Source organism: Acomys minous, assembly GCF_964271855.1.
Source record: "Acomys minous genome assembly, chromosome: 11".
Taxonomy (NCBI): Eukaryota; Metazoa; Chordata; class Mammalia; order Rodentia; family Muridae; genus Acomys; species Acomys minous.
This window is the reverse complement of record NC_140492.1, coordinates 77024043-77047237: the sequence shown is the minus strand read 5'-3', so window position 1 is coordinate 77047237 and position 23195 is coordinate 77024043. Positions and strand designations below refer to the sequence as shown.

Below are 23195 nucleotides of genomic sequence, written 5' to 3'. Positions count from 1 at the left end.
GAGCCCGGTTCTATTTTCTTTTTTCTTTTTTTTTCATTTGGAGAGAATTTTATTTAAAAATGTCACCTTAAACTGCAAGGATATCTGTTCAACATCACAATTAAACATGCCAAAGGAGAAGCCATGTTTTCAAAATGCCCACTTAATCCCCCCTCAGGCACCTCAAACCCACCCTTTGCTGACCTTCTATATACCTCCTTTTTTCTTTTTCTTTTTATTAAACAAGAGAAAATAGACAGATACATGTTGGTAAATGCTAACTGTCTGTATTCACATAGAGACACAGTGTAATCTCTGAGCCCAATATACAGAGAAAGGAAAAAAAGCTAGAATTCTATTCAGTACTACACAGGGGCCTAACACCCTCCAGCAGAGCCAAGAGAACTGAAGGGCTTCTCTTTTTTCCCCACCAAGCACGGTATTGATATTGAATCCACAGTTTTTGAGACACGAAAGGATGAAATGAATTTAGGACAGAAAAATGGAGATCCTTTTCCTGTTATATTTTGCTCAAGGTATTTTCCCCAAATAAGTTGAGAACCATGGTGTTAAGAGAGACCTCGAAACAGGGCAACTGAGCACAAGAGGGGGAGGGAAATGACTGCAACTTGCTCCCAGGGACTGGAGAAAATTAAAAAAATAAAAAGAAAATAAAAAAGAAGGTTGGAATCCATCCGTCTTCTGTGCTAGTCATCCTCGCCTTCATCCTCCTCTCCTTCCTCCCCTTTGTCCTCCTCTCCTTCCTCCCCTTCATCATTATCTTCATCTTCTTCACCTTCATCCTCATCCCCTTCTTCATCAATATCTTCCAACCCTTCTTCCTCTTCGTCATCATCATCATCTTCTGCCTTTCCTTCTTCATCCTCATCCATATCAGGAACCAAATAGTACTGCAAGGGATTTGGCCAAATGTCGTCTTTGATGACCTCTCCTAACTCTTTGGCACCCGCGTCAGAGTGGTCGGTGAACCAAGTGAAGAAGCTCTCTGGCTTTTCGTGCTGCTGCTTCCTGCTGGCCTTATTCTGCGTTTGACTTGAGCACTTTGTCAAATCCTTTCCAGATTTCCATTTGATTTCAGTGGACTTTGAAGATGGGTCACCACTCTCATTCAGATGAAATTCTTTGGAGAGAACTTTATTTTCAAAGTAAGGATTTTCATCAAAATAAAAATCTATTCTGTAACCTGATTTAATGTCTTCAAATTCTGTCACTTCCACTCTGGTCAAATAATGCAGAGCCTCTTCATCCTCCTCCCCAAGCAGTGCGGACATTTGTGGATGGTTGACAAATGTTGTTACCCCAAAATTTGGGACTTTGGCGATCAATTCTGTCCTCTTTTGAAAAAACGGTTGGTGGAGTTTGTTATATTTTTGTTCTACATTCAAAATTTCCTCACTGGCTTGTTCATTAAGTCTGTCTATTTCATTTTGTACTTCATCAATATGTTCAATTGCTTCTTGCTGTTTTTTTTTTTCTCCTTCCGACAGGACAGGAGAGGCCGATGCGTTCTCCAGCTTCGGGGCAGGAGAGCGTTTGAGTTTCTTGGGCGGAGGCTCGTTCGCGGTTTGCCGTTTTGGGGCCCTGGCACGAGGGAGGTGGTCTGAAGCCAGAGGGCAGAGACCCGATGTTCACAGCAGGAAGGAACTCGCAGGACTATTTTCTTTTCTTAATAGAAATCAATACTTTGTTTTCTTCAAGATCTAGATGAAAGTGAGTTCAAACCAAAGAGGAAACCAGGCAGCCAGTTCTCATGAGTTCTCTGCTCATTTGGCTTTGATTTGGGCTAATCGTTCCTCATGTTTGTTTGACCCTCAGACCTGCCATATTGTCAACGTCTCTTAGGAAGATGAAACAAGGCAGACAGCGGAGGAGAGTTGTAGATGGTGAAGGAGAGTTATGGAAGGTGAATTCCACAAGCCCTAAAGGACCAGATTTCTCCACACTTTCAGGTGTTGAGACCTTGTGTCCCCACAACAGCATCTACTGGCTCTTTATGCCCAAAGGCCTAGGCTTGAGACTGCATCTCTCTCTTGGTGCTCAAGCCACCACAGGCTGGCACACATCTCTGTTTGTGTGTACAATAACTCCTTCAGAAGCCAAAGGGAGAGGACACACATCCTCACCCCTGTCAATCCTAATCCAGGCAAGAGATTCCACAGGCCCTGATAACATGAAATTCATTCAACAAATCGTTGCTAAGCCTTCAAAGCAGAGCCACTTGGGTTTAATGTGTATAGTGTATGTGTTTTTACAGAAAACCTTCTTATTTGAAATTAAGAAAAAATAAGAGATGGACTACTGGCACTTACCTTAGTTACTGTTCTATTGCTGTGAAGAGACACTATGACCAAGGCAATTCTTACAAAAGAAAGCATTTAATTGAGGATTTGCTGAGAGTTTTTAACTTGCTTAGCAGTGTGAGAGGGTTACTCTGACCATCCTGGCAGTATGTAGGTAGGCATGGTGCTGGAGCAGTAGCCGAGGACTTTACATCCAGATAAAGACAGAGAGACAAAGACAGAGACTGAGCCTAATGTTCAAACCTCAAAGCCCACTTCAGTGACATGTTTCCTCAAACAGGTCCACACCCCTTAATCCTTCCCAAACACTTTACGAACTGGCAACTAAGTATGCAAACATATGATCCTTTGGGGGCCATTATCATTCAAACCCCCACAGTGCATGTTTGCCAAGGCTTGAGGGACATTAACTTTGATTAGAGAACTCTTGAGAGCCCTAGGTAGCAACTGGGTAAACAAAAGATTCATGGTTAAATGAAACTCCTGAGCAAAGGCTTCACATACAGGGTGACTTTTGCCTCTGCAGAGAATTCTGCTGGTGATGGTCCTACTGTGAAGAACTAAAATAGTCACATCAAATTAAAAACTGTCAGGGGGCATAGGAGGCCTGCCTGTTCCTTGATGCCTAGAAAGTGCATAGAGCTGCAGAGGGGGTGTTCTTGGCTTGACTTGACCTTCTTCGTTACTGGTGTGTGTGTGTGTGTGTGTGTGTGTGTGTGTGTGTAGGGATGTCCATGCCAAGGTGAGTGTTTGGAAGTCACAGAACTTACGGAATGTCTATTCTGATTGAATTGAGGTTGTCAGGCTCGGGGACAAGTGCCTTTACCTTCTGAGTCATCTTCCTTGTCCTAGGGTATTCTTTTTAAAAATAAGTTTTGAGATAAAATTCAAGTAGTTGCTATCTGTCTGTTCAAGTGTTCAATTCAGTTTTTTGGTTTTAGCATGTTCAGTTGACTACTAAGTTTAGAATGTTTTCATCACCTCCCTACCCCCAAACCATATACCTATTCATAAGCATTTTTTATTTTTCCTTAATCCCCAGTGGCTATTATTAATTTGCCTTTGTGGATTTTCATTTCTGATATATTTGTGGACATAGTGTCTGGTTTCTTACACTTAATGTATTTTAAAGGTTCAGTATGTATCAACACTTCATTTGTACAGCCCGAATTTCATTGTATATATATATTCATTTTGCTTACCCATTTCTCAAGTGATGGACATTTGGGTTGCTTTCAGACACATCCACATGGCTTGGCACAATTGCAAGGGCATGGAATCAGTCTAGATGTCCATGAACAGATGGGCAGATCCCGGTATTGTTGCAAACACATACAGTGTTAACTGTACTCCGTCATAAAGAAAAATGGAATTTGCATGAAAGTGGACAGAACTGACAACCATTATTTTAAGTAGGGTAGGCCAGGCTCAGAAAGAGAAATTGGGGGGAAGGGGGAAAGGGGAAAGGGGGTAAAGGCAATGAAGTAGAAAGGGTGGGTAAGGATGGTGAAGGGGCTAATGGCTTGGAGAGAGGCCTGGGAGCTGAGGAGTGTGCACAGGGATGGACCAAATGCAACCCGTACAGCAAACTCCATATGGAAACCTACTACTTCCTTAGCTAAAGATGGAAGGGACATTCACTAACACTCTTATGTGTTCTCAGTTCTGTGTGCATGTATCTCTCCAGATTAGCTCTCCAGATCTCATAGTGACTACACTTTGGATGGTCTGAGGAATTGCAAACTGCTTGTCCCAAAGCAGCAGCACCGTTTTCCTATCCCAGAAAGGGGACATGGACGCTCACATTCCAACCTCTTACAAAAGTTCTGCGATGGTCTTTTTCTGCTGTTCCAGTGGATATAAAGCTGAACTGTGCAGTTTTAATTTGCAGTCCTCAGTGGTTAATAGCGTTGAACATGTTTTATGTGCTTATTTGACATTTATGTATCTGAGGGGGACAACCAGCTTTGACCATTTTTAGTGGCATTGTGTTTTTGTGAGCAAGTTGAAATTCAGATGCTTGATCCAATTTCCTCGTGAGACCTACGACCACTACATTTTGACTCCATTTTGTGAGTTATCTTTTTACTAATTACAGCTTCATTTTGTGCACAAAAGTTTTTAATTTTAATGAAATTCAATTTGTTCATTGGCAAAAGGCTTTTCCCCCCAGTGTAGTATTTAAGAAACCACTGACTAACCTAGTCAGAGGGTTTAAGCTCTCTCTTCTGAGAGTTCTACAGTTCTGCTTTGACCCACTGAGTTATTTTTTTAAGACCTCACTGTGTATGGGTCTTAATTTCATTCTTTTGCATGATGATAACCAGTGGTCCTTGATCCCATTGTAGAAAATACCATTTTTCTCCACACTGAGTGGTTTTCAGCACACTTGATGGGTGGGTGATACCTTATAAGTGCAACTGCCTGTTTTTACTACAGAAACACATTTTACAATTCATGACATCTTGGATTTGATAAAAACAGAACATCTGCATTCTGTTTTAGAAATTAAAAACCTATTTCCCTCAATAACAGTTATAACTCTTGATATCAATTTGAATAGAAAAAATTCTATCACAAATGCAAGTATTATCTTATGATAGACATGCTAGATTACGTCTTAAAGGCTTACACATCATCCTTTTGCTATTGAAAAGAAATCAAGACTACCACAAAAGTAATAACACAATTATAATGATCATGAAAAAAATCCATCAATTCTACAAGCCAGGTTAAATTCTCCTACAAGTTAGATTTATTTGACAGTGAGAAGATGTCACAAGAAATAGTAATATAAGCACCAATGGAGTGTCTTTAAAAAAAATATTCAGGGATTTCAGAACACAGATGTAAGTATGTGGTGTGCAGAGCATAAGACAACAATAAATGTCTGTTTGGGATTCATGTGGCAGTTCAAGAGATGTACAAATACCTATTATGTCCTATAGTTCTGTATATGACATATGCCCCCAAATACAGGAAGCACCCCACCTTCAGAGTCTGTGACACCATAAACTCAGCTTCATCGGATGTCCTGATTTGTGTAACAATTATTTTGAAGATTTTTTTCCTGTAAAATGGCTTGTATTTTCACAGGTACAACAGTGAAGAAATAAAATTTTCAATTTGACATGGAATATAAAAGAACAGATTTTACAAAGATAGCCATAAAATTTGACTGCTTATAATACTGTCCACAGTAAATATGACTAGCCCTCTAACTCCTAGATTATTCAATACCGAGAAGCAATATGTGATTTCATCATAAAAGACAGAACAGCCTTTCCAGCATGTCTATTTCTGTTCAGAAAGTTGAGCAGAACTGGAAAATATATTTGTTTCCCTCTACTGCCCACTAGGGAGTCAGGAGGGCATGCATTTGTTGAGGACACATTACAGAACTGGTTTTATTTATTTATTTATTGTTCACTGCTTCAGTAATGCTTAGCTTCCTTTACAAATATTCTGAAGTTATTTCATTGGTTGTAACATGACTGGAGTTTTGTCCCATGTTCACTACCATAGGAGCTTTAGACCTTTAGTCCAAAAGAGGGAGAACTATGGGACCATGAGATTGACAGCCAAGTGAACGGGACCACATCTGCCTTGAAATCAAAACCCTGGGCCTGTCTATCTGAATTTCCACTGTTAGAGGCAAGACTGCATGAAGGCAGCACCAAGAATAGCATGACTGTCCACCTCTAGTGCATATCCAGACAGCAGAACAGCTCTGAGGAGGAAAAGAAGTTGGGTGAAATCGTAGAGCAACCTTTAGTGCATGTAAGTAGAAAATGTGGTTTCTAAGCTCTTCAAAGTGTTCAAATATCAATACGGAGGCTCCTAACTACAGAGACTGGTAAGCAAAAATGAAAGGCATTGATATTTTATGAAGAGCTCTCAACTCTCCTAATACAGTATTTGTAATAACTTAAAAACAATTTCCCTCCTAGTACTGGAAGGCAAATTCTACTACAATCACATTGATGCCAGCCCCGGCACATTTCTGCACCTACGTTAATTAGTCTCCTTAGTAGAGCCCATCATGTTTTCCAATGGCTTTCTCCTTTCTCTATACCCTAATCCCCAAAGTCTATAACCAGTTACATCACGTGGCTTCCCTGAGGCACAAAGGTACCAAACTCTATAATTAACCATGAGGAATGATATAAATATGTTCTCTGTTTATATTAAAAGATTTTAATTCTTTTGGGCCACAGAAGTATGGAGGAGGGCCAGAAAGCTTAATACTTACTCTGCAGTGTGAACTGTAGCTGTTTTTGAAAAAAAAAAAAGCCAAAAAAAAAAAAATCAGAGAAATGTTGACAGCCACAGTCTGCGTAACCCAGCAACACTGTTTAATAATAATAATAATAATAATAATAATAATAATAATAATAATAACAACAACAATAATTTTAAAACACTAGAAAAATAATCAGAGCTATACCCCATTCACTCTAATTTTTTTCAGAAGAAAATGACACAAGCAACTGAAAAACAAATATCACTTATGGAGGCATGACATGAGGTCTTGACTTCTGGTCATGCTGAGATGGGGATGGGCAGTTGGTGATGTACTTATGTACAGGTGGGGGTCGGTTAGCATGCATCCTTTAAAGTGATGACAAGTCAAACCTGAGAACAGACTGACCTTGGAGACATTTCCTTTCTCAACTGTGTCCTTTTACCTGGATGAACCTGAGTCCTTTACTCTCAAAAATGAAATTGCTTCCTAACTTGAAAAGCTTTCTTCAGTAGAAAGTGACTTATCAGAAGTTGTGCAAGTCAGCATGGCTTCCTTTGCAGTGTGACACCTCTGCTATCCCTCTGGCAGGGCGGGAGGGGACCCTCACCTGGAAACCAAAGGAAAAGATCAAGGCGGCACAACTGCCACTGAAGAGCCTTCAGCTTATTGCCCGAGCTGAGTTTATGGTGTCAGGGACTCTGAAGGTGGGGTGCCTCCTGTATTTGGGGGCATATGTCATATGCAGAACTATAGGACTGGCACAAAGCAGTCCTGGTATCAGAGTGAACTTCACTGAAAAAAAAGCTTTTTTTTTTGGATAGGTGAAATTCAACTTTATCTTATTAGATTAAGCCTAAGATAGCAAGATTTCTCAAAGTATCTTTCTCCATATGACAAGAGGCTGCGAATACATTCTCTAACCTTTCTCTGAAAACCAGCGCTGGGCAGTCTGGCTGCCTCAGATGACATCCAACAGGATTCTCTAGAAAGTACTTCCCTCCTCCCTCCCTCCTTCCTTCCCTCACTCCCTCCCTTCCTTTTTTGTCTGTAGGTGATCTATGTAGAGCAGTAAGAAGACTGCTGTTGGATTTTCACATCATAAATATAATTAAAACAAAACAAAAAAATCCATCTTCCTACACAATGGTCTCCATGGGGAAACAGCTATTTTTAAAATAACAGGAAAGCTCAGCATAGTCAAATTAAGCAGCAGCATTAAACAGTAATTAATATTATCATTTTGCTCTTAAGAAAAAGTACTCAGATAGGTTTAATTTGCAGAAAATAGGCAAACTGTCTGCTAACAGGCAAAATATGGAGAAACCAATTCAAATATGGATGTATCAGGATCATATAATATATGCCTGACACCAGTGCGACACAGCTCTGCAGGCTGGGCACTAAGACATCTGTTGAATACATTTCTTTTACATGTATAAAAAGGATGTAAATCTTGCCCAAGTTTACAAAGGAAAAATAAATCTTGCTTAAAACGTTAAAGTTAAAATAAAAACATGGCAGTTGAAATCCAGTTATTACACAGGTATTAAAGTTTAATCAGGCAGACCTCAATGCTGCTGCTGCTGCTCCGAGCATGCAAAACACAGTTGTATCTGTGGGCTCCTGCCTAGTTTCATTATCAGCCCCGTTTCCCCCAGCCCAGTATGCCTTTCCCTTAACAAACAGCGTTATGAAAGTAGAATCTACAGTTAATGGCAAAATCTTCACAGTAACATGTTAATAATGTATAGATGGCTGTCCAGGGTGTCAGTCCACTGGACCTTGGAAAGTCAATGTGATGCAGTTCTGTTCGCCAACTGTGGGCCCTTGTCTGCAGGCGGAGGAGACACTCTCTCCCAGTAAACTGTGTTCCGACATAGGTGAGCGGACCCCTGCCAACAACAACCCAACAGACCCAAATGTGTTTAAAAAAAAAAGATAGTTCCTTGCAGATCCTAACCTGCACAGGAGGTGTCAAAAGCTGGCTCTTTGAAGAAATACATATCAAAAGTACCCAGGAGACACAAGCCCCAGGAAGTGTCCTGGGAGTGTCTCCTGCTATCCTCCATCCCTCCCATATAGAACTGTCCTTGTCCTTTCTTTAAGCTTAATGAATTAAAATCTAGTTGTTTGACTCTTTTGTCTTTATTTTTATTAAAGTGTAGTCTGGCCTTTTACAAGCCAGAGGCCCCCTTTCCCCCCTGGAAGGGACGCAGATTTTTCTTGCCTCAACCTGGCTGAATGCAACTGCCCTGCGTTCCTCCCTGCCAAAAAGGCCTTCTTCAAGGACTGGTTCTCAAAATGGAGCCTTCTTCAGGTAGCCTCCAGAAGGCTGAAGAAAACTCTGGGGCCAGATTCTGAGCCCAGCCTCCGGGAGAAAGGAACCCACAGCCAACCAGCCGCGTGGTGCAGAACGGACCGGCGGCTTGAAATGCGTGGCTTCCGTGGGTCAGTGGAATCTGAAACCAGTACTTTGCAGACTTCTCTGAACACACGTGTCAGCAGGGGGAGAAAGCGTGAGTTGGGGGGTCCTGCGTCAACATAAAAATCCTGCCTCACAGCCCAGACAGAGAGGGCTATAGGGTCCCACAGTCCTGCACATGGGACACTCCCTCTCATTGACCTCTGTGTCGTTCCGATGGCCCCAGTTATGGTAGCCATGCATATGGCCGCAACTCAGGTATGCCCAGGGCGGCTTCTCCTCCACCCCCTCCTTCTGGTTGATCTAGGGAAGGCCAGGGCATTGAGGCTCATGGGGCACTGGGGTTGGGTTGCATTCCTGCCGTGCTTCTGACTCGGAGTGTGAAAAGGGCCATCTGTAGTTCTCCAAAGAAGAGTGGCCCCACACAGGTCAATGGGGGAGCTGTCTTACAGGACACTGATCTCAGTTTTCACCTACAACAGGTTCAACAGATACACCTTTAAAAGCAAAATCTTCAGACTGTGGGGGCAAAGGCACCTCAACACCCTTTCCTCTGTAAGGGGAAAAACAGAAGACACAGGAAGGTAACATATGCAACTAAAAAGTACATGGGAATTGCCCTCCCCAGCCTCAGGACACATAAACGTTCAGGGTGAAACACTCAGAGCCTTTTAGGTTCGATTAATGCAGCAGTTACTTTAAGAGTCCCACAAACATTACACTTTTATCTTTAACTTTTTATGTGGAGAACACACCCATAGACCTTATACGGGATGAGTGCTGTCTTGCCTTTGAAGACCCACACTCTTCTAGCAGAGCGTCCAACACACTGCAGGTGACCCTTAGCTACGCACACCTTGATCTGTCTTTCACCTGTTGGACTCTCACGCCCAACTCGGGAAGGGGGGTCGCCGTGAGAGACCACGCAAGGCACAACACACTGATGCAAAAGCAAAGGTTTATTGTTATTGCTGACGCGCCAGGGTCCCTCAGCCCTCGGGAGGTGAAGGACCCCGAGTAGCTGTTACAGACTAGTTTTTAAGGGCAAAAAACCACAAAGCACGTGGGGTTCCTTATCAAGCTTAAACCATATGGACATTGGCAGTGGGAGACTTCTTGTGGGGACTTGGGTGTGGGTCCCTAGGGCGGTTACTAGAAACCATATGGGACTTCTGATATAGGGAGCTCGCATGTAGCTATTCTGGGAACTAGGGTGGGACTCTGAGGCTGGTAGTAACGAGAACTGGGAGAAGCCTCTGGGCAGGGCAAGCAAGCGTCTTACATTTTATAATTTTATAATTTCTCATTCCCTCTTTTTTTTTTTAATCTGGCCTCAATCTTGAGGCTCTTGTTTAAGGGCTTGGTACTGTTGGGTCAGGATTAAGGCCTGAGTGACATTAAGTCGATCTCTGATAAAAGCCATTAGGCGGTTTAAGAGGCAAGGGCCAAAGGTGAGTATAAGCAGGAGCAAGATCAGGGGCCCAATAATAGACGATATCAGGGTAGAGTACCAAGGGGACTGACTGTACCATGTTTCAAACCATCCCTGGTTGGCCTCCCGTTCTCGTTGCCGCCTGTCAAGGCGCTCTCGGAGCTTAGTCATGGAATCTCTAACTACCCCAGAATGATCCACATAAAAACAACACTGTTCTTTTAAAGCTGCACATAAACCTCCTTCTTTGAGAAACACCAGTTCTAGCCCTCTTCTATTTGGTAGGACCACCTCAGATAGTGACGTGAGGGACTCTTCTAACTTGGTGATGGACTGCTCTATGGCACGGAGGTCCTCGTCTATAGCTGTTCTAAGCATGTTAAATTGTTCGGTCCCTTGTATTAAGGCTGCTGTCCCTGTCCCCACCCCTGCTGCAACCCCCAAGCTTAACATGACAGCCAGAGTCAGAGTGACTGGCTCTCTCCGAAAGCGGGAGGGACGTGTGTCCTCGTAGTTGGCCTCAAAAGCCTGGGCTGTCTGATAGTAAATCCTGGGGACAAGCTGGACTAGCACACAATAGTGGGTTGCAGCAAATATGGCAGTGGAGACACAAGGGGTGAGTCCAGTGTTGCAGGCCCACCATAGGTTAGAGGGAGAAGTAAGAAAGTAGTTACTGGTGGTGGTAGTTATGGAGAAGGTAAGATTACAGAGGTGTTGGTGGCTAGGAGGAACAGTGCCTAGGCAGGTCCCCTGACCTGAAACTTCCATCAGGGTGAGCTTTTTGTGCTGACCCCAGTCACAGGAGGAATGATTACTTGTGTTAGAGAAAGTGGCTGAGGTAGCAATTCCCTCATAATAAGGTGGGCTTGGGGTGATGCAGAGCCAACAGGACTGGGTTGCTTGGGGGTTGGTGGTGTTGAGGGCTTGGAAAGCCCCCTTAACCAGATTAAAGAGCCGATCTCCAGTCTTGGGTAAGGGTGGCTCTGTGTTTGGGGTAGTGGGTGGAGGAGTTGGGGCAATAGTCGGGAGCCTGGGGCGTGGGGGTTGTACCCCAGTGTCAGCAAGGATGGGGTTGGGGCCTATAGACATTTTTAGGGGTTTTTCTAATTTTAATCTAATGGAGAAAGTAAGTCCTGGGTCAGTGCCTTCTACATAAAATCTTAAGCCCCACTGTCACCCTGTTACCCAATCTGAATACTTTTTTCCTTTTTCTGTAAATTTTATAACTATGGGATTGCATTGGCTATTGTGATTGCAAGTAGCCTGGGAGCTAGGAAGATACCGTCCCCGCTGAGGGCATTTAGTAGTGCCAGAGTGGTTGCGGGATACAGTTATTAAATCCCATGTCGAGGAGGGCTTCCAATAGACAGAGCCTGACGTTTCACACCCCCAGGCAGCACAATAAGAGCTTTCCAGCCCTCCGCATCGGTGGGCTTCTGATCTTGACCTACCATCTCGAGGACAAACATAAAAAGGAGCCAGTCGTAACTGGCATCTTGACCAGGGCCTGGCACAACCTAAGGCTGCTGTCCTTTGGTAATGGGTGGCTTCAGAAAGAATGGGTAACTCTTTATAACTTCTCTCTGGGATATCCCAAGTATCTAAGCCAGCAATTAAGAGGCACAAGTCTAGGGTTAGATCAGGCCACCAGGTATGGGGGGGAGCTTCTCGGGATATTGACCAGACCACATACCCTAGTTGGGATCGGACCTGCCAAGTGAGTTTCATGGGCTGATGGGGATTGAGGTAGGCCACTGTCCCTAGGGCCAGCATGAGGAAGAGCACAGTTAAAGACCAGATCTGGTGAGTCTTATCTTTAGAGGATCTCCGGGGCGGTGTAGGCGCCATTGGGAGCGTTGCTCGGGGTCTGGAGGAGGAGGAGCAGCCTTGGCGTGGGAGGCGTGTACCCAAGCTGCAATTCCGTCTACTTTGAGAGCGGTGGGTGTGGTCAGGAGGACTGTATAGGGTCCCTTCCACTGAGGCTGGAGTCCTTGGGACCGGTGTCGTCGAATGTAGACTGAGTCACCGATGTGGAAAGGATGTCCCGTCTGGTTGTGGCCAGGCTTGTAGATCTCAGCAAGGGGGGCCCAAACTTGGGCCTGTACTGCTTGTAGTCCTTTTAGGCGAGCCTGCAAATCAGTTTTGGAAGCAGAGGGCTGATAAGAATTAAGCATAGTAGACAGAGGAGGTGGCCCTCCATATAAAATCTCATATGGAGTCAGATTAAAACGAGAAGGGGTGTTTCTGGCCCTAAACAGGGCCAGAGGTAGGAGGCGTCTCCAGTCTTTTAAGCCAGTCTCTATGGTCAATTTAGTTAAGGCCTCTTTTAGGGTTCTATTCATCCTTTCTACCTGTCCTGAACTTTGGGGTCTATAAGCACAATGTAATTTCCAATCAGTCCCCAGGATCTTGGCCAATCCCTGACTTACCTGGGAGACGAAGGCTGGCCCATTGTCTGACCCAATTACCTTAGGGAGTCCAAACCGAGGAAAGATGTCTTCTAGGATTGCCTTGGTTACTGTTTGTGCTGTTTCCCGTCGGGTTGGGAAAGCTTCTACCCATCCTGAAAAAGTGTCTATGAAGACCAATAAGTATCGATAACCCGCAGCTGGGGGCTTTACCTCAGTGAAGTCAACTTCCCAGTAAGTTCCTGGTCTGTCCCCACGGACCCTGGTTCCTTCTGGGGCTTGGCTTTTTCCAGCGTTGACTTGCTGGCAGGCTTGGCAATTGGCTACAGTTTTGTCAATCAGGGCATTGGCTCCAGGGATGATGAACTCTGCTTTGTCCAGGATCTGTCGAAGCTTTTTTGATCCTAGGTGGGTCCAGGCATGCATCTGTTGGATCATGGCAGTTGCCTCTTTGGCTGGTAGCACAGTCTTGCCATTTTTGATCCACTGTTGGAGTTCTGAGTCTAATGAGGCCCCTAAGGCCTGAGCCTTGGCTTGGTCTTCTGAAGTATAGATATATGGTTCTACTTGGCTGATTGCCTGATTGGCTTTATCAGCCTCTAGGGCCAGTGTTAGGGCCTCCATACAGGCAACTTGTTTTGCCACTCGGTCTGCCTGTTGGTTCCCCAGGGCAATGGGGTCCTGTCCTTTTTGATGCCCAGGACAGTGAATGATGGCCACTCGAGCAGGCAGGAAGAGGGCTTTTAGCAAGGCTTTAATTTCGGGCTTGTTTATAATCTCTTTGCCCTCTGATGTTAGTAAGCCCCTCTGTTCATAGATGCTCCCATGTATATGGGCAGTGGCAAAGGCATACCGGCTGTCAGTGTAGATATTAGCCTTTTTGCCTCGAGAGAGTTCCAAGGCTTTGGTCAGGGCTATAAGCTCAGCCTTTTGGGCAGAGGTCCCTGAGGGAAGGGCCTGGGCCCATATGACCTTCTGCCCATCCACCACTGCTGCCCCGGCCCGTCTGGTACCTGAGTCCAAATAACTGCTACCGTCTGTATACCAAGTGTGGTCGGCTTCTGGAAGTTCACAATCTTGGAGGTCCTCTCGAGTTCCATGTGTCTCAGCCAACACTTGATGACAGTCATGTGGAGTCTCTTGTCCTTGGTCTGGGGCTGGCAGCAATGTGGCAGGGTTGAGGGTAACTGGAGGGCCAAAGGTGATACGTTCGGAGTCTAGGAGTAGAGCTTGGTAGTGAGTGAGATGGGTGTTGGTGACCCATCTATCAGGAGGCTGGCGTATCACTGCCTCTAATGCGTGAGGCGTGACTATGGTCAGGGATTGTCCCAAGGTCAGTTTGTTGGCATCTTTAACCAACAGCGCAGTGGCAGCCATAATGCCCAGGCATGGAGGCCATCCAGCGGCTACAGTGTCTAGTTGTTTAGATAAGTAGGCCACAGGCCGTTTCCAAGGTCCCAGAGTTTGAGCCAATACCCCCTTGGCAATCCCTTGTTTTTCATCTACAAAGAGGGTGAATGGCTTCGTGGTGTCTGGCAATCCCAGGGCTGGGGCAGACAGGAGGGCCTTCTTTATGGCTTCAAAGGCCTGTTGCTGGGGGGAGCCCCCACTGGAAAGAGTCAGTGCCCCGTGTCAGAGGGTATAAGGGGGCAGCCAATTCAGCAAAGCCTGGTATCCATAATCTACAGAAGCCTGCTGTCCCCAAGAACTCTCTTAACTGTCTGGGGCTCTGAGGTGGGGGAATCTTGGCCACCGTGTCAGTTCGGCTCTTGGTAAGCCATCTTTTTCCCTCATGCAAGACATAACCCAAATATGTTACCTCCTTTTTGCAGATCTGGGCCTTCTTGGCCGATGCACGATAGCCCTTGTTACCTAGTTCTTGGAGTAAGTGCTGGGTGGCGGTGATGCAGGCCTCCTTGGTGGGAGCAGCCAATAGAAGGTCATCCACGTACTGCAGGAGTGTCACCTCAGGGTTCTGGGTGCGGAAGTCAGTCAAATCCTGGTGCAGGGCCTCATCAAACAGGGTTGGAGCATTCTTGAAACCTTGAGGAAGGCGCGTCCAGGTCACCTGTCCTGAGAGTCCTAATTCAGGGTCCTTCCATTCGAAGGCAAAATACAATTGGCTTTGGGGGGCCAAGGGTAGACTAAAGAAAGCATCCTTAAGGTCTAGAACAGTATACCAAGTAAAATCCGGCCTTAGAGTGCTCAGTAGATTGTATGGGTTAGGCACTGTGGGATGGATGTCTATCACCCTCTTATTGACTTCTCTGAGGTCCTGCACGGGCCTATAGTCCTGCGTCCCTGGCTTTTTTACAGGTAAGAGTGGAGTATTCCAGGGAGATTGACAAGGCTTTAAGACTCCTAGTTGCAGGAATCGGTGGATATATTTTTTAATGCCCAGCCGGGCTTCTTGACTCATTGGGTATTGTTTGATTGAGACTGGTACAGCCGAGGGTTTAAGAGTCACAATAATAGGTGGCTGTGTGTGGGCTAGTCCGAGCCCTCCAGTCTCTGCCCATGCCTGAGGGAACTGCTGGAGCCATGGGTTATCTTCTGAAAGAGGCCCTTGAGGGGTGGGTTTGAACAGTCTGTGCTCATCTTGCAGTTTGACAGTAAGAATCTGCACAGGCATTCCCATGGAGTTAAGTACTTGTGCCCCTTCTTCTGAGAAATGTATTTGGACCCCCAATTTGGTTAGCAAGTCTCTTCCTAGCAGGGGATAAGGGCATTCAGGAACTACTAGGAAGGAGTGGGTCATGATACCTGTGCCAAGGTCAACAGTCCGTTTATTAGTCCATCGGTGTAACTTGCCTCCAGTTGCTCCTTGGACCCAGGAAGTTTTTGATGACATTGGTCCAGCTGGCTGGGTCAGGACTGAGTGTTGGGCACCAGTGTCCACCAGGAAGGTGGTACGTTGCCCCCCGACTGTAAGAGTTAGCCTGGGCTGGGGGGGGGCTTCAGAGCCCTGACACCTTCAGTCACTATCTTCGCCTAGGGCCAAGACTGGAACCCTTTTCTGGTCTCTGGGTCTCTTAGGGCAGTCTCGGATCCAATGGCCTCTCTCCTTACAATAAGCACATTGGTCCTTTTCTACCCTGGGCCGCCTCCGATCTCCCCCCTCTCTATCCTGCCCCTTAGACCTAGAATTATTAGCTACCACTGTGGCCAAGATCCGAGTTAATTCTTTGCCTCTACGTCTTTCTCGATGGTCCTCTCGTTCTTCTTGTTCCCTTGCTATCCTAGCCTCCTTCTCTTCCTCTGTTTCTCTTTTATTATATACTCTCTCTGCCTCTTTCACCAGATCCTGGGTGCTGAAGGACTGAATGTTATCCAGTCTCTGTAACTTCCTTTTAATATCAGGAGCTGCTTGATCTATGAAGGACATGACTACTGTTGCCTTGTGTTCAGCTGCCATGGGTTCAAACGGGGTGTACATTCGGAACCCCTCTAATAATCTCTCCAAAAAGGCTGCAGGGCTCTCATCCTTTCCCTGAATTATGGTTCTTACCTTGGCCAAATTGGTTGGGCGTCTGCCCGCCGCTTTGAGGCCTGCCAGCAGAGTCTGGCGGTAGACACGGAGACTTTCCCTACCTGCTGGGGTTTCATAGTCCCAGTCTGGACGGGTGAGGGGGAACCCTGCATCAATCTCATTGGGCAGGAGTGTGGGTGAGCCCCCGGGACCAGGAACATTTTTTCTGGCTTCTAGGAGGACCCGCTGTCGTTCATCGGTCGGTCGTCAGGAGCACCTGCAGCAGCTGCTGGCAATCATCCCAGGTGGGTTGGTGTGTCAGCAGAATGGATTCTATCAGAGATGTCAGTGCCTGAGGGTCTTGGGAGAAAGGGGGGTTATGGTTTTTCCAATTATAAAGGTCTGAGGCTGAAAAGGGCCAGTAAGTGATTTCTCCGTTGGTTGTACGGAGAGGAAAGAGAGAAGATTGCCATTGGTCTTCAGTGGGGCCCCGGCGGAGGCGGAGGCGGAGGCGGGGAGGGGAGGGAGCGGGTGCTGGGGTAAGAGAAGGAGGGTCAGGGGAAGGAGGTGCAGTGGGTGAGACAGTGGAGGGGGTAGATACGGAGGTGGTAGAGGGTAGAGACGAAGTTGGTGGGGTTAGAGGAAGGGGGTACGGAGGAGGGGAGTCCAGATGGAGAAGGTCCTGCATTGGATCTTGGGGAATAACAGGTTTCAAGAACTGCCGAGAAATCGAATCGCGGGAAGTTGAAGTCTGGTCCTGGTCTCCAGCGGCTGAGGACCTTACCAGCAGGAGGGTGGTATCAGGTTTCAATTGAGGCTTCTGCGGCAGGAATGGGCGGATCCAGGGGGGAGGGTCTGAAACCAAGCTTTCCCACATTAAGATATAGGGTACCTGATCTGGGTGGCTACGCGACCCTGGACTAAAGACAATGGATTTTACCCTAGTGATAGTCAGTGAGTCAAAGGTCCCTTTGGGTGGCCAGCCTACATTGAAGGCGGGCCACTCCGAAGAGCAAAAAGTCTGCCAGCGTCCCTTGCGAACGCTTAAAGAGAGGTTGTGTGCGCGGGCACGTATATCTTTGAAATGGTCAAGCGTTAGAGTCAAGGGGGTGGTCACAGTCTGTCCCATGTCAGCGTTGGTCGCTTCAGTCAACACAAATACAAAGAGGGCTATAACACACACAAACGTAACTAGTAGACAAGCGAACACACGCTGCGCAGCATTGAATCGGCGCCAAACCAGAAATACTGATTCTGACGGCGGCGTGCAGACACGCTCGCCTACTGATTTGAGGAGGCTGACGGTGTCGCCACCAGGGCTCATCCAGAACACCACTGAAGCGTCCTCCAGGGTGATACCAAACCACCTAGAGCGTCCTCTAGGGTGAGGGAGAGAGAGTGCCCAGCACGTCTGCCCTTACTTCTCGTCCCTGCTACTGACTTGCGCGCTACAGAGAAACAAAAATACAGACAAATACGAAACAAAAGTCACTTACGTCTCAGTCGTCCGTCGGCGGCCCGGGCCGGGGGGAAGGGGAACCTTCAGTGGGTGAGTCGGGGGGTCTCAGGCGACCTCAACTTCCCGGCCAATGCACCAAATGTTGGACTCTCACGCCCAACTCGGGAAGGGGGGTCGCCGTGAGAGACCACGCAAGGCACAACACACTGATGCAAAAGCAAAGGTTTATTGTTATTGCTGACGCGCCAGGGTCCCTCAGCCCTCGGGAGGTGAAGGACCCCGAGTAGCTGTTACAGACTAGTTTTTAAGGGCAAAAAACCACAAAGCACGTGGGGTTCCTTATCAAGCTTAAACCATATGGACATTGGCAGTGGGAGACTTCTTGTGGGGACTTGGGTGTGGGTCCTTAGGGCGGTTACTAGAAACCATATGGGACTTCTGATATAGGGAGCTCTCATGTAGCTATTCTGGGAACTAGGGTGGGACACTGAGGCTGGTAGTAACGAGAACTGGGAGAAGCCTCTGGGCAGGGCAAGCAAGCATCTTACATTTTACAATTTTATAATTTCTCACACCCATGTTTTTCCTAAGGTCAGAGGCAGAAGTCTTCATGGAAAGCCTTTTGTTTTCAGAGGGCATCTGTCTGTGCCAAGCACCCCGTGCCTGCACAGGTCATTTACAGCTGACAAGCAGCAGGGTCAGGCACTGTCAGCAGGAAGCAGCCCACTGCTAATACTAGATGCATACTAAACCCTGAAGGGATCAAGGCTAAGGAGTCAGAACCGCAGTCTGCAGCAGTGGGAGGCAGGCATGCCTGGAACCGGGGGAGGCCACTGTAGCACAATGGCTGACACTACAGTCTGAGGCTTTTGGCCTGTTAAGGACCTGGCTCTGTCCTTTATAGCTGTGTGACCTTGGGGGTGGTTATTGGAGCATACTGCCATACTCTCCCCTTCTTTAGAATGTAGAAGGCGGCCCTGAGGCTTAAACAGATTACAGCAAGCTGAATTCTTGGAAGCGAGGTCTGGCATGTGTGGGTTCCTTTCCCCTAGAGGCTGGGCTGAGAATCTGGTCACAGAGTTTTCTTCAGCCTTCTGGAGGCTAGTTGAAGAAGGCTCTGTCCTGAGAACCTACCATGAAGGCCAGGGAGGGAGCAAGGTGCAGCCACACTCAGCAGGGGTTGAGACAATAAAAATCTGCATCCCTTTCAGAGGGGGAAGGGAGCCTCTGGCTTGTGAAAGGACAGACCGCACTTGATTAAAATAAAAATAGTCAAGAGTCAAAGAACTAGGTTTTATTTCACTAATCTTAATGATAAAAAAAGACAAAAAGAGAGAGCTGGGGGAGGGAGAGAATGGGGAGTGTGCTGCTAAACCTTCCAGCCTCTGGGTTTTTAAACTAAGAGTACTTGACTAGCAGGAGACACTCCCAGGACACTCACCCCCACCCTCCCACCCCACCCCCCACCCCGGGCTTGTCTCCAAGGTACCTTTGATATGTTTTTCTTCAAAGAGCCAGCTTTTGACACCTTTTGTGTGGGTTAGGGTCTGCAAGGAACTATCTTTTTAACACATTTGGGGCTGATGGGTTGTTATCAGCAGGGCGGTGGCTCACCTATAGCTTAACTGGAGGAAGAGGCTCCTTTGCCTGCAGACAAAGGCCCACAGGCATGCAGTAAACATCATTGATGCTAATACTCTGATGAAGATAGGTCAGGATGGGTTCTGCAAGAATTTTTGCCAAGAGCCACCCTGTTAAGGGAGCTCACTAGGCATGTGGGCTGGGTAGGAGGTAATCTGGTGTCTGCAAGGTCTTGTACCATGATGCCCCTCCCCCCCAAATGGCTTTCAGCCTCTGACATGCTGTCAGGAGCTATTGGCTTGGAGAAGTCCAGTAGGCATGAGAGATCTCTGGAGGTGATCTGATATTTGCAAGGTCTGTATCATGATGTACCCCAGAATTGCTTCCAACCTCTGACTACCATGTCAATTGTGCTTTGCTGCATCTCTCTAAAATCTAGCATTAGAGCCAGGCATGGTGGCACATGCCTTTAATCCCAGCACCTACAGAGGCAGAGGCAGGTGGATCACTGTGAGTCTAAGGTCAGCTTGGTCTACAAAGTGACTCCAGGACAGCCAGGACTACATTCATGGCCAGCCTGGTCTACAAAGCGAGTCCAGGATAGCCCAAGATTACACAGAGAAACTCTATCTCAAAAACCAAAAGTAAAAACATCTGGTATTGGTGTAAACTGTTATTTTCTGGGTACTGACCAGCTCAGATTGAGCAAACTTCCTACAGGATCTTGTTGAAGATGTACTGTTTGTTGTTTAGATGAATTAATCCCTGATTATGGAATTCCTGATTTGATTCAAATAGTTTTAAAAGTCAAAGTTAGTTTATGCCTGTAATAAATACCTTTGTGGACCTCCAGATGCCTCACTAAGGATAGCCTTGTAGTAGATTTGTGGCTTCAGATAAGCCTCCACTGCAGATGGCACCATGAATCCTGGTATTTCACCATAAATATAGGCAAGTTTATTTAAACTTTGCATGAACCTAAATGGAATGAAGCTACCTTGATATGTCTGAATTTACTCTGTTTCTTAGAATGAAAGACAGATAAAATTATTGTCTTGAGCTCATAATGAACTAAGAGATAGCTAGATAATGTATAATTAGGTCCGTCCTAATTGATAAGTGGTATACTTTTGTAAGTTTCAAACCCTATTAACCTTAGACTCTGCCAACGTTCATCATTCTGAACTTACTATGAGCTTATGTAATGGATACATAGATAAGAAAGGCTTAGCTTTAAAACATGTAACCAGTTTTATTTTAGAATTCATCTGTTTTGTGATTAATTTTAGTCTGTTGACTATGAGGTAATTCTCTTTTCTCAGAAGTATAAGTATGGTCATCAACAATAAATAGGGCTGAAATTGGGAAGCTTAACTTCAGTTGAAGTCAAGATGCCCAAATTCATCCACCCTTTCTCTTAAATGTATGTGTGTGAGTGGTTTATTCTCTCTCTCTCTCTCTCTCTCTCTCTCTCTCTCTCTCTCTCTCTCCCTCCCTCTCTCTCTCATTTCTTACTTCCCTGTAGATTTGCAAATGAGCTAGCAGACTCATTTTTATCAGCCTAAGTTTACACCATCTCATTGGAGATCTCCGCAAAGAGGCCTGCCTGCAGATCAAAGAACCTCCTTTTATGACCCCTGTGCAGTTTCTGGCTAGAAGCTGCTTTTACAGCCTCATCCATAGGAAATTTGTGGTCAGTTTAAATTCTCCTCCTTGGCCGCAGTATAGCCAGTCCCTAGAGAAGAAACCTTGGGCTCTTTTTCCCCTTCCCTTCTTTCTCTTTCAATTGGTTGCCTGAGCCATCAGCTCTGGCCACCCAAGAGATGAAGCAAACAAGACAGACATCCGCATGCAGCCCCAAAGACCCTACCCTGGACCTCTTCAGAGCAGCAGCCAAACATTAACAGATTTTTCCTGAATGGAGATTTGGAAATGACGTCAGGATCCAGGAGGAGGGTGATAAGAGCAGCACACCAGAGAGGTGTGATTACCCTAAGCATGGAGTGGACAAGGAACTCACATGGCCTTGGGAACTGAACAGGCTAGGGAACTGTAGGTGACAACATAGCACCAGGCACCAGGCCTGGGCTGGACAGCTGGGTGGAGAGGTCTGGGTGCCGAAAGAGAGTCAATGTGCCTTTCCTTAGCTCCCATCTAGCAGTAGTAGACAAGAGAGTCCCTAGGAAGGCCTTGTCTTGTGGTTATCCTGTTGTCTCCATGTCAACAGGTAAATCAGTTGATCTGGGTCAATCTTGTGTAAAAGTCTTGGATCATCAGAATCATTCTTGTTAGGAAATTGTTTTCACAATACCTTTCCAATTTACAGTTTCTTAAAAAGTATTCAAATAAAACAGAGTTTGCCTGACCTTTCACAGAAAATGTTTTTCATGTGTATTTATTGGAGACACTAAGAAAAGGCTATTTTCTGTAAGGTGAAGGGGCCTTGCTTGTCCCTGAAAGGTGTGAAATAGAAATAATGAAAATGACACCCTAGAAGTAGGCCTCAGGTGTAGGACAGCAAACTGTCCACCAGGCCCCGCTTCCTTTCTCCATCCCAGAAACATCTCTTGCCACTTTCATCTGAGCCCATAGACCACACGCCCTCACTGCTGTGTGTTTTGCCTATGGCTGCTTCGAGAACTACCTCCCTTTCTATAACCCAGAGCTTCTCTCCTAGCTTCTATGCAACAAAGGAGGAGGGAAAGGTGAATAGGTCTTTTAGGGCTTGTGCCGCACTTATGGTGTGATCAGACCTCAGACTGCCACTTGGCAGTGACACTTCTGAGATGTCAGCCTGTCGTCACAGGTCTGGCCTCAAGTAAAATATTCTTTTTCTTTTTTAAAAGATTTATTTATTGTATATGAATGCTTTATCTGCAGAAGAGGGTATCAGATCACATTATAGATGGTTGTGAGCCACCATGTGGTTGCTGGGAATTGTACTCAGGACCTTTGGAAGAGCAGGTGGTGCTCTTAACCACTGAGCCATCTCTCCAGCCCAAGTAAAATATTCGTTTTCCTCTGGTGAACAATACTGAGAATGCTACTAATTGCTAACCATGAACCTAAGGGAGGGTTCATGGCAAGTTGAGTATTTCTTAATTTTAGAAAATCTAGACTTTTGTTTAATTTAAAAATTTCACTCACTGTTTGATACTGCCCAGGATTTTTTCTGGATTAGTAAAGTGTTATGGGGGAAAGATGAATTCTGCAATGATAGTGTAATAAATGACTGTTCTCCTGGAGTGGCCCACCCTGAGGATAGACAGCCACACTTTCCAACTCTCCAGAGCCTGTAGCATTGCTTCTGGACCAGGGAACTGCACACCTGCCTTGCACCAAGGCTCTGAGCTTCAGCAGGGGAGAGTGACAGTTGCCACAAAGTGTCTGTGCTTTGGTCTGTTTTCCAGAATGGAGGCCACTGACTCACTAACTTTCCCCTCTCCTATGCCAACCTGGTCTCTCACAAGATAATCACATCTCCACAGACAGATATCTCTCACCATATTCAGGGCTGTGACTCCTCTGTAAAACCACCCTGGGAGTGCATCACCAGGACACCATTGGTGGTGAGTCTGTCCATGTGCCATCCATGTTCTTCCACTATGCTGCATTTTTCTGGAGAACAATACCACAGAACAGAAAAAGCCTGCTAAAGTGATACTTGAGAAGCAAAACTCCGGAGTATCCTTAAAATACATGGGAAGCCAGTCAGGCCTGGTGGCACACTCTTTTAATACCAGCACTTGGGAGGCAGAGGCAGGCAGATATCTGTGAGTTTGAGACCAGCCCCATCTACACAGTGAGTTCCAGGCCAGCCTGGTGTAGAAAGTGAGTCCAGGACAGCCAAGGCTACACAGAGAGACCCTGTCTTGAAA

At 46.1% G+C, this 23195-nt stretch overlaps 2 protein-coding genes and 1 pseudogene across 3 annotated transcripts in view; all 3 read right to left on the bottom strand.

Annotated features, from left to right (window-relative positions):
• Nucleotides 1–221: 221 nt before the first annotated feature.
• Nucleotides 222–1628, bottom strand: LOC311608069 (protein SET-like; the record flags this gene model as incomplete). Its single annotated transcript, XM_084800348.1, has 1 exon — nt 222–1628. A coding segment is annotated over one exon (942 nt), but the record flags the coding sequence as incomplete, so codon positions are not given.
• Nucleotides 1629–8236: 6608 nt separating this feature from the next.
• LOC311608068 (E3 ubiquitin-protein ligase pellino homolog 2-like) overlaps nt 8237–23195 on the bottom strand; it is a 42861-nt pseudogene continuing 27902 nt past the window's right edge. Inside the window, exons 4-6 of the transcript in view lie at nt 22748–22935; nt 8936–9441; nt 8237–8363 (exon numbers count right to left, since the gene is read on the bottom strand). The product of the transcript in view is annotated as an E3 ubiquitin-protein ligase pellino homolog 2-like (transcript). The remainder of the gene's footprint in view (nt 8364–8935; nt 9442–22747; nt 22936–23195) is intronic.
• LOC311608945 (uncharacterized protein) lies at nt 11398–17764 on the bottom strand. The gene is made up of 2 exons (XM_084801638.1): nt 17062–17764; nt 11398–12529 (listed from the first exon to the last, which is right to left on the bottom strand). Exons 1-2 carry the CDS (start codon nt 17599–17601, stop codon nt 12188–12190), a joined length of 882 nt encoding a protein of 293 aa, XP_084657764.1. The 5' UTR covers nt 17602–17764; the 3' UTR covers nt 11398–12187.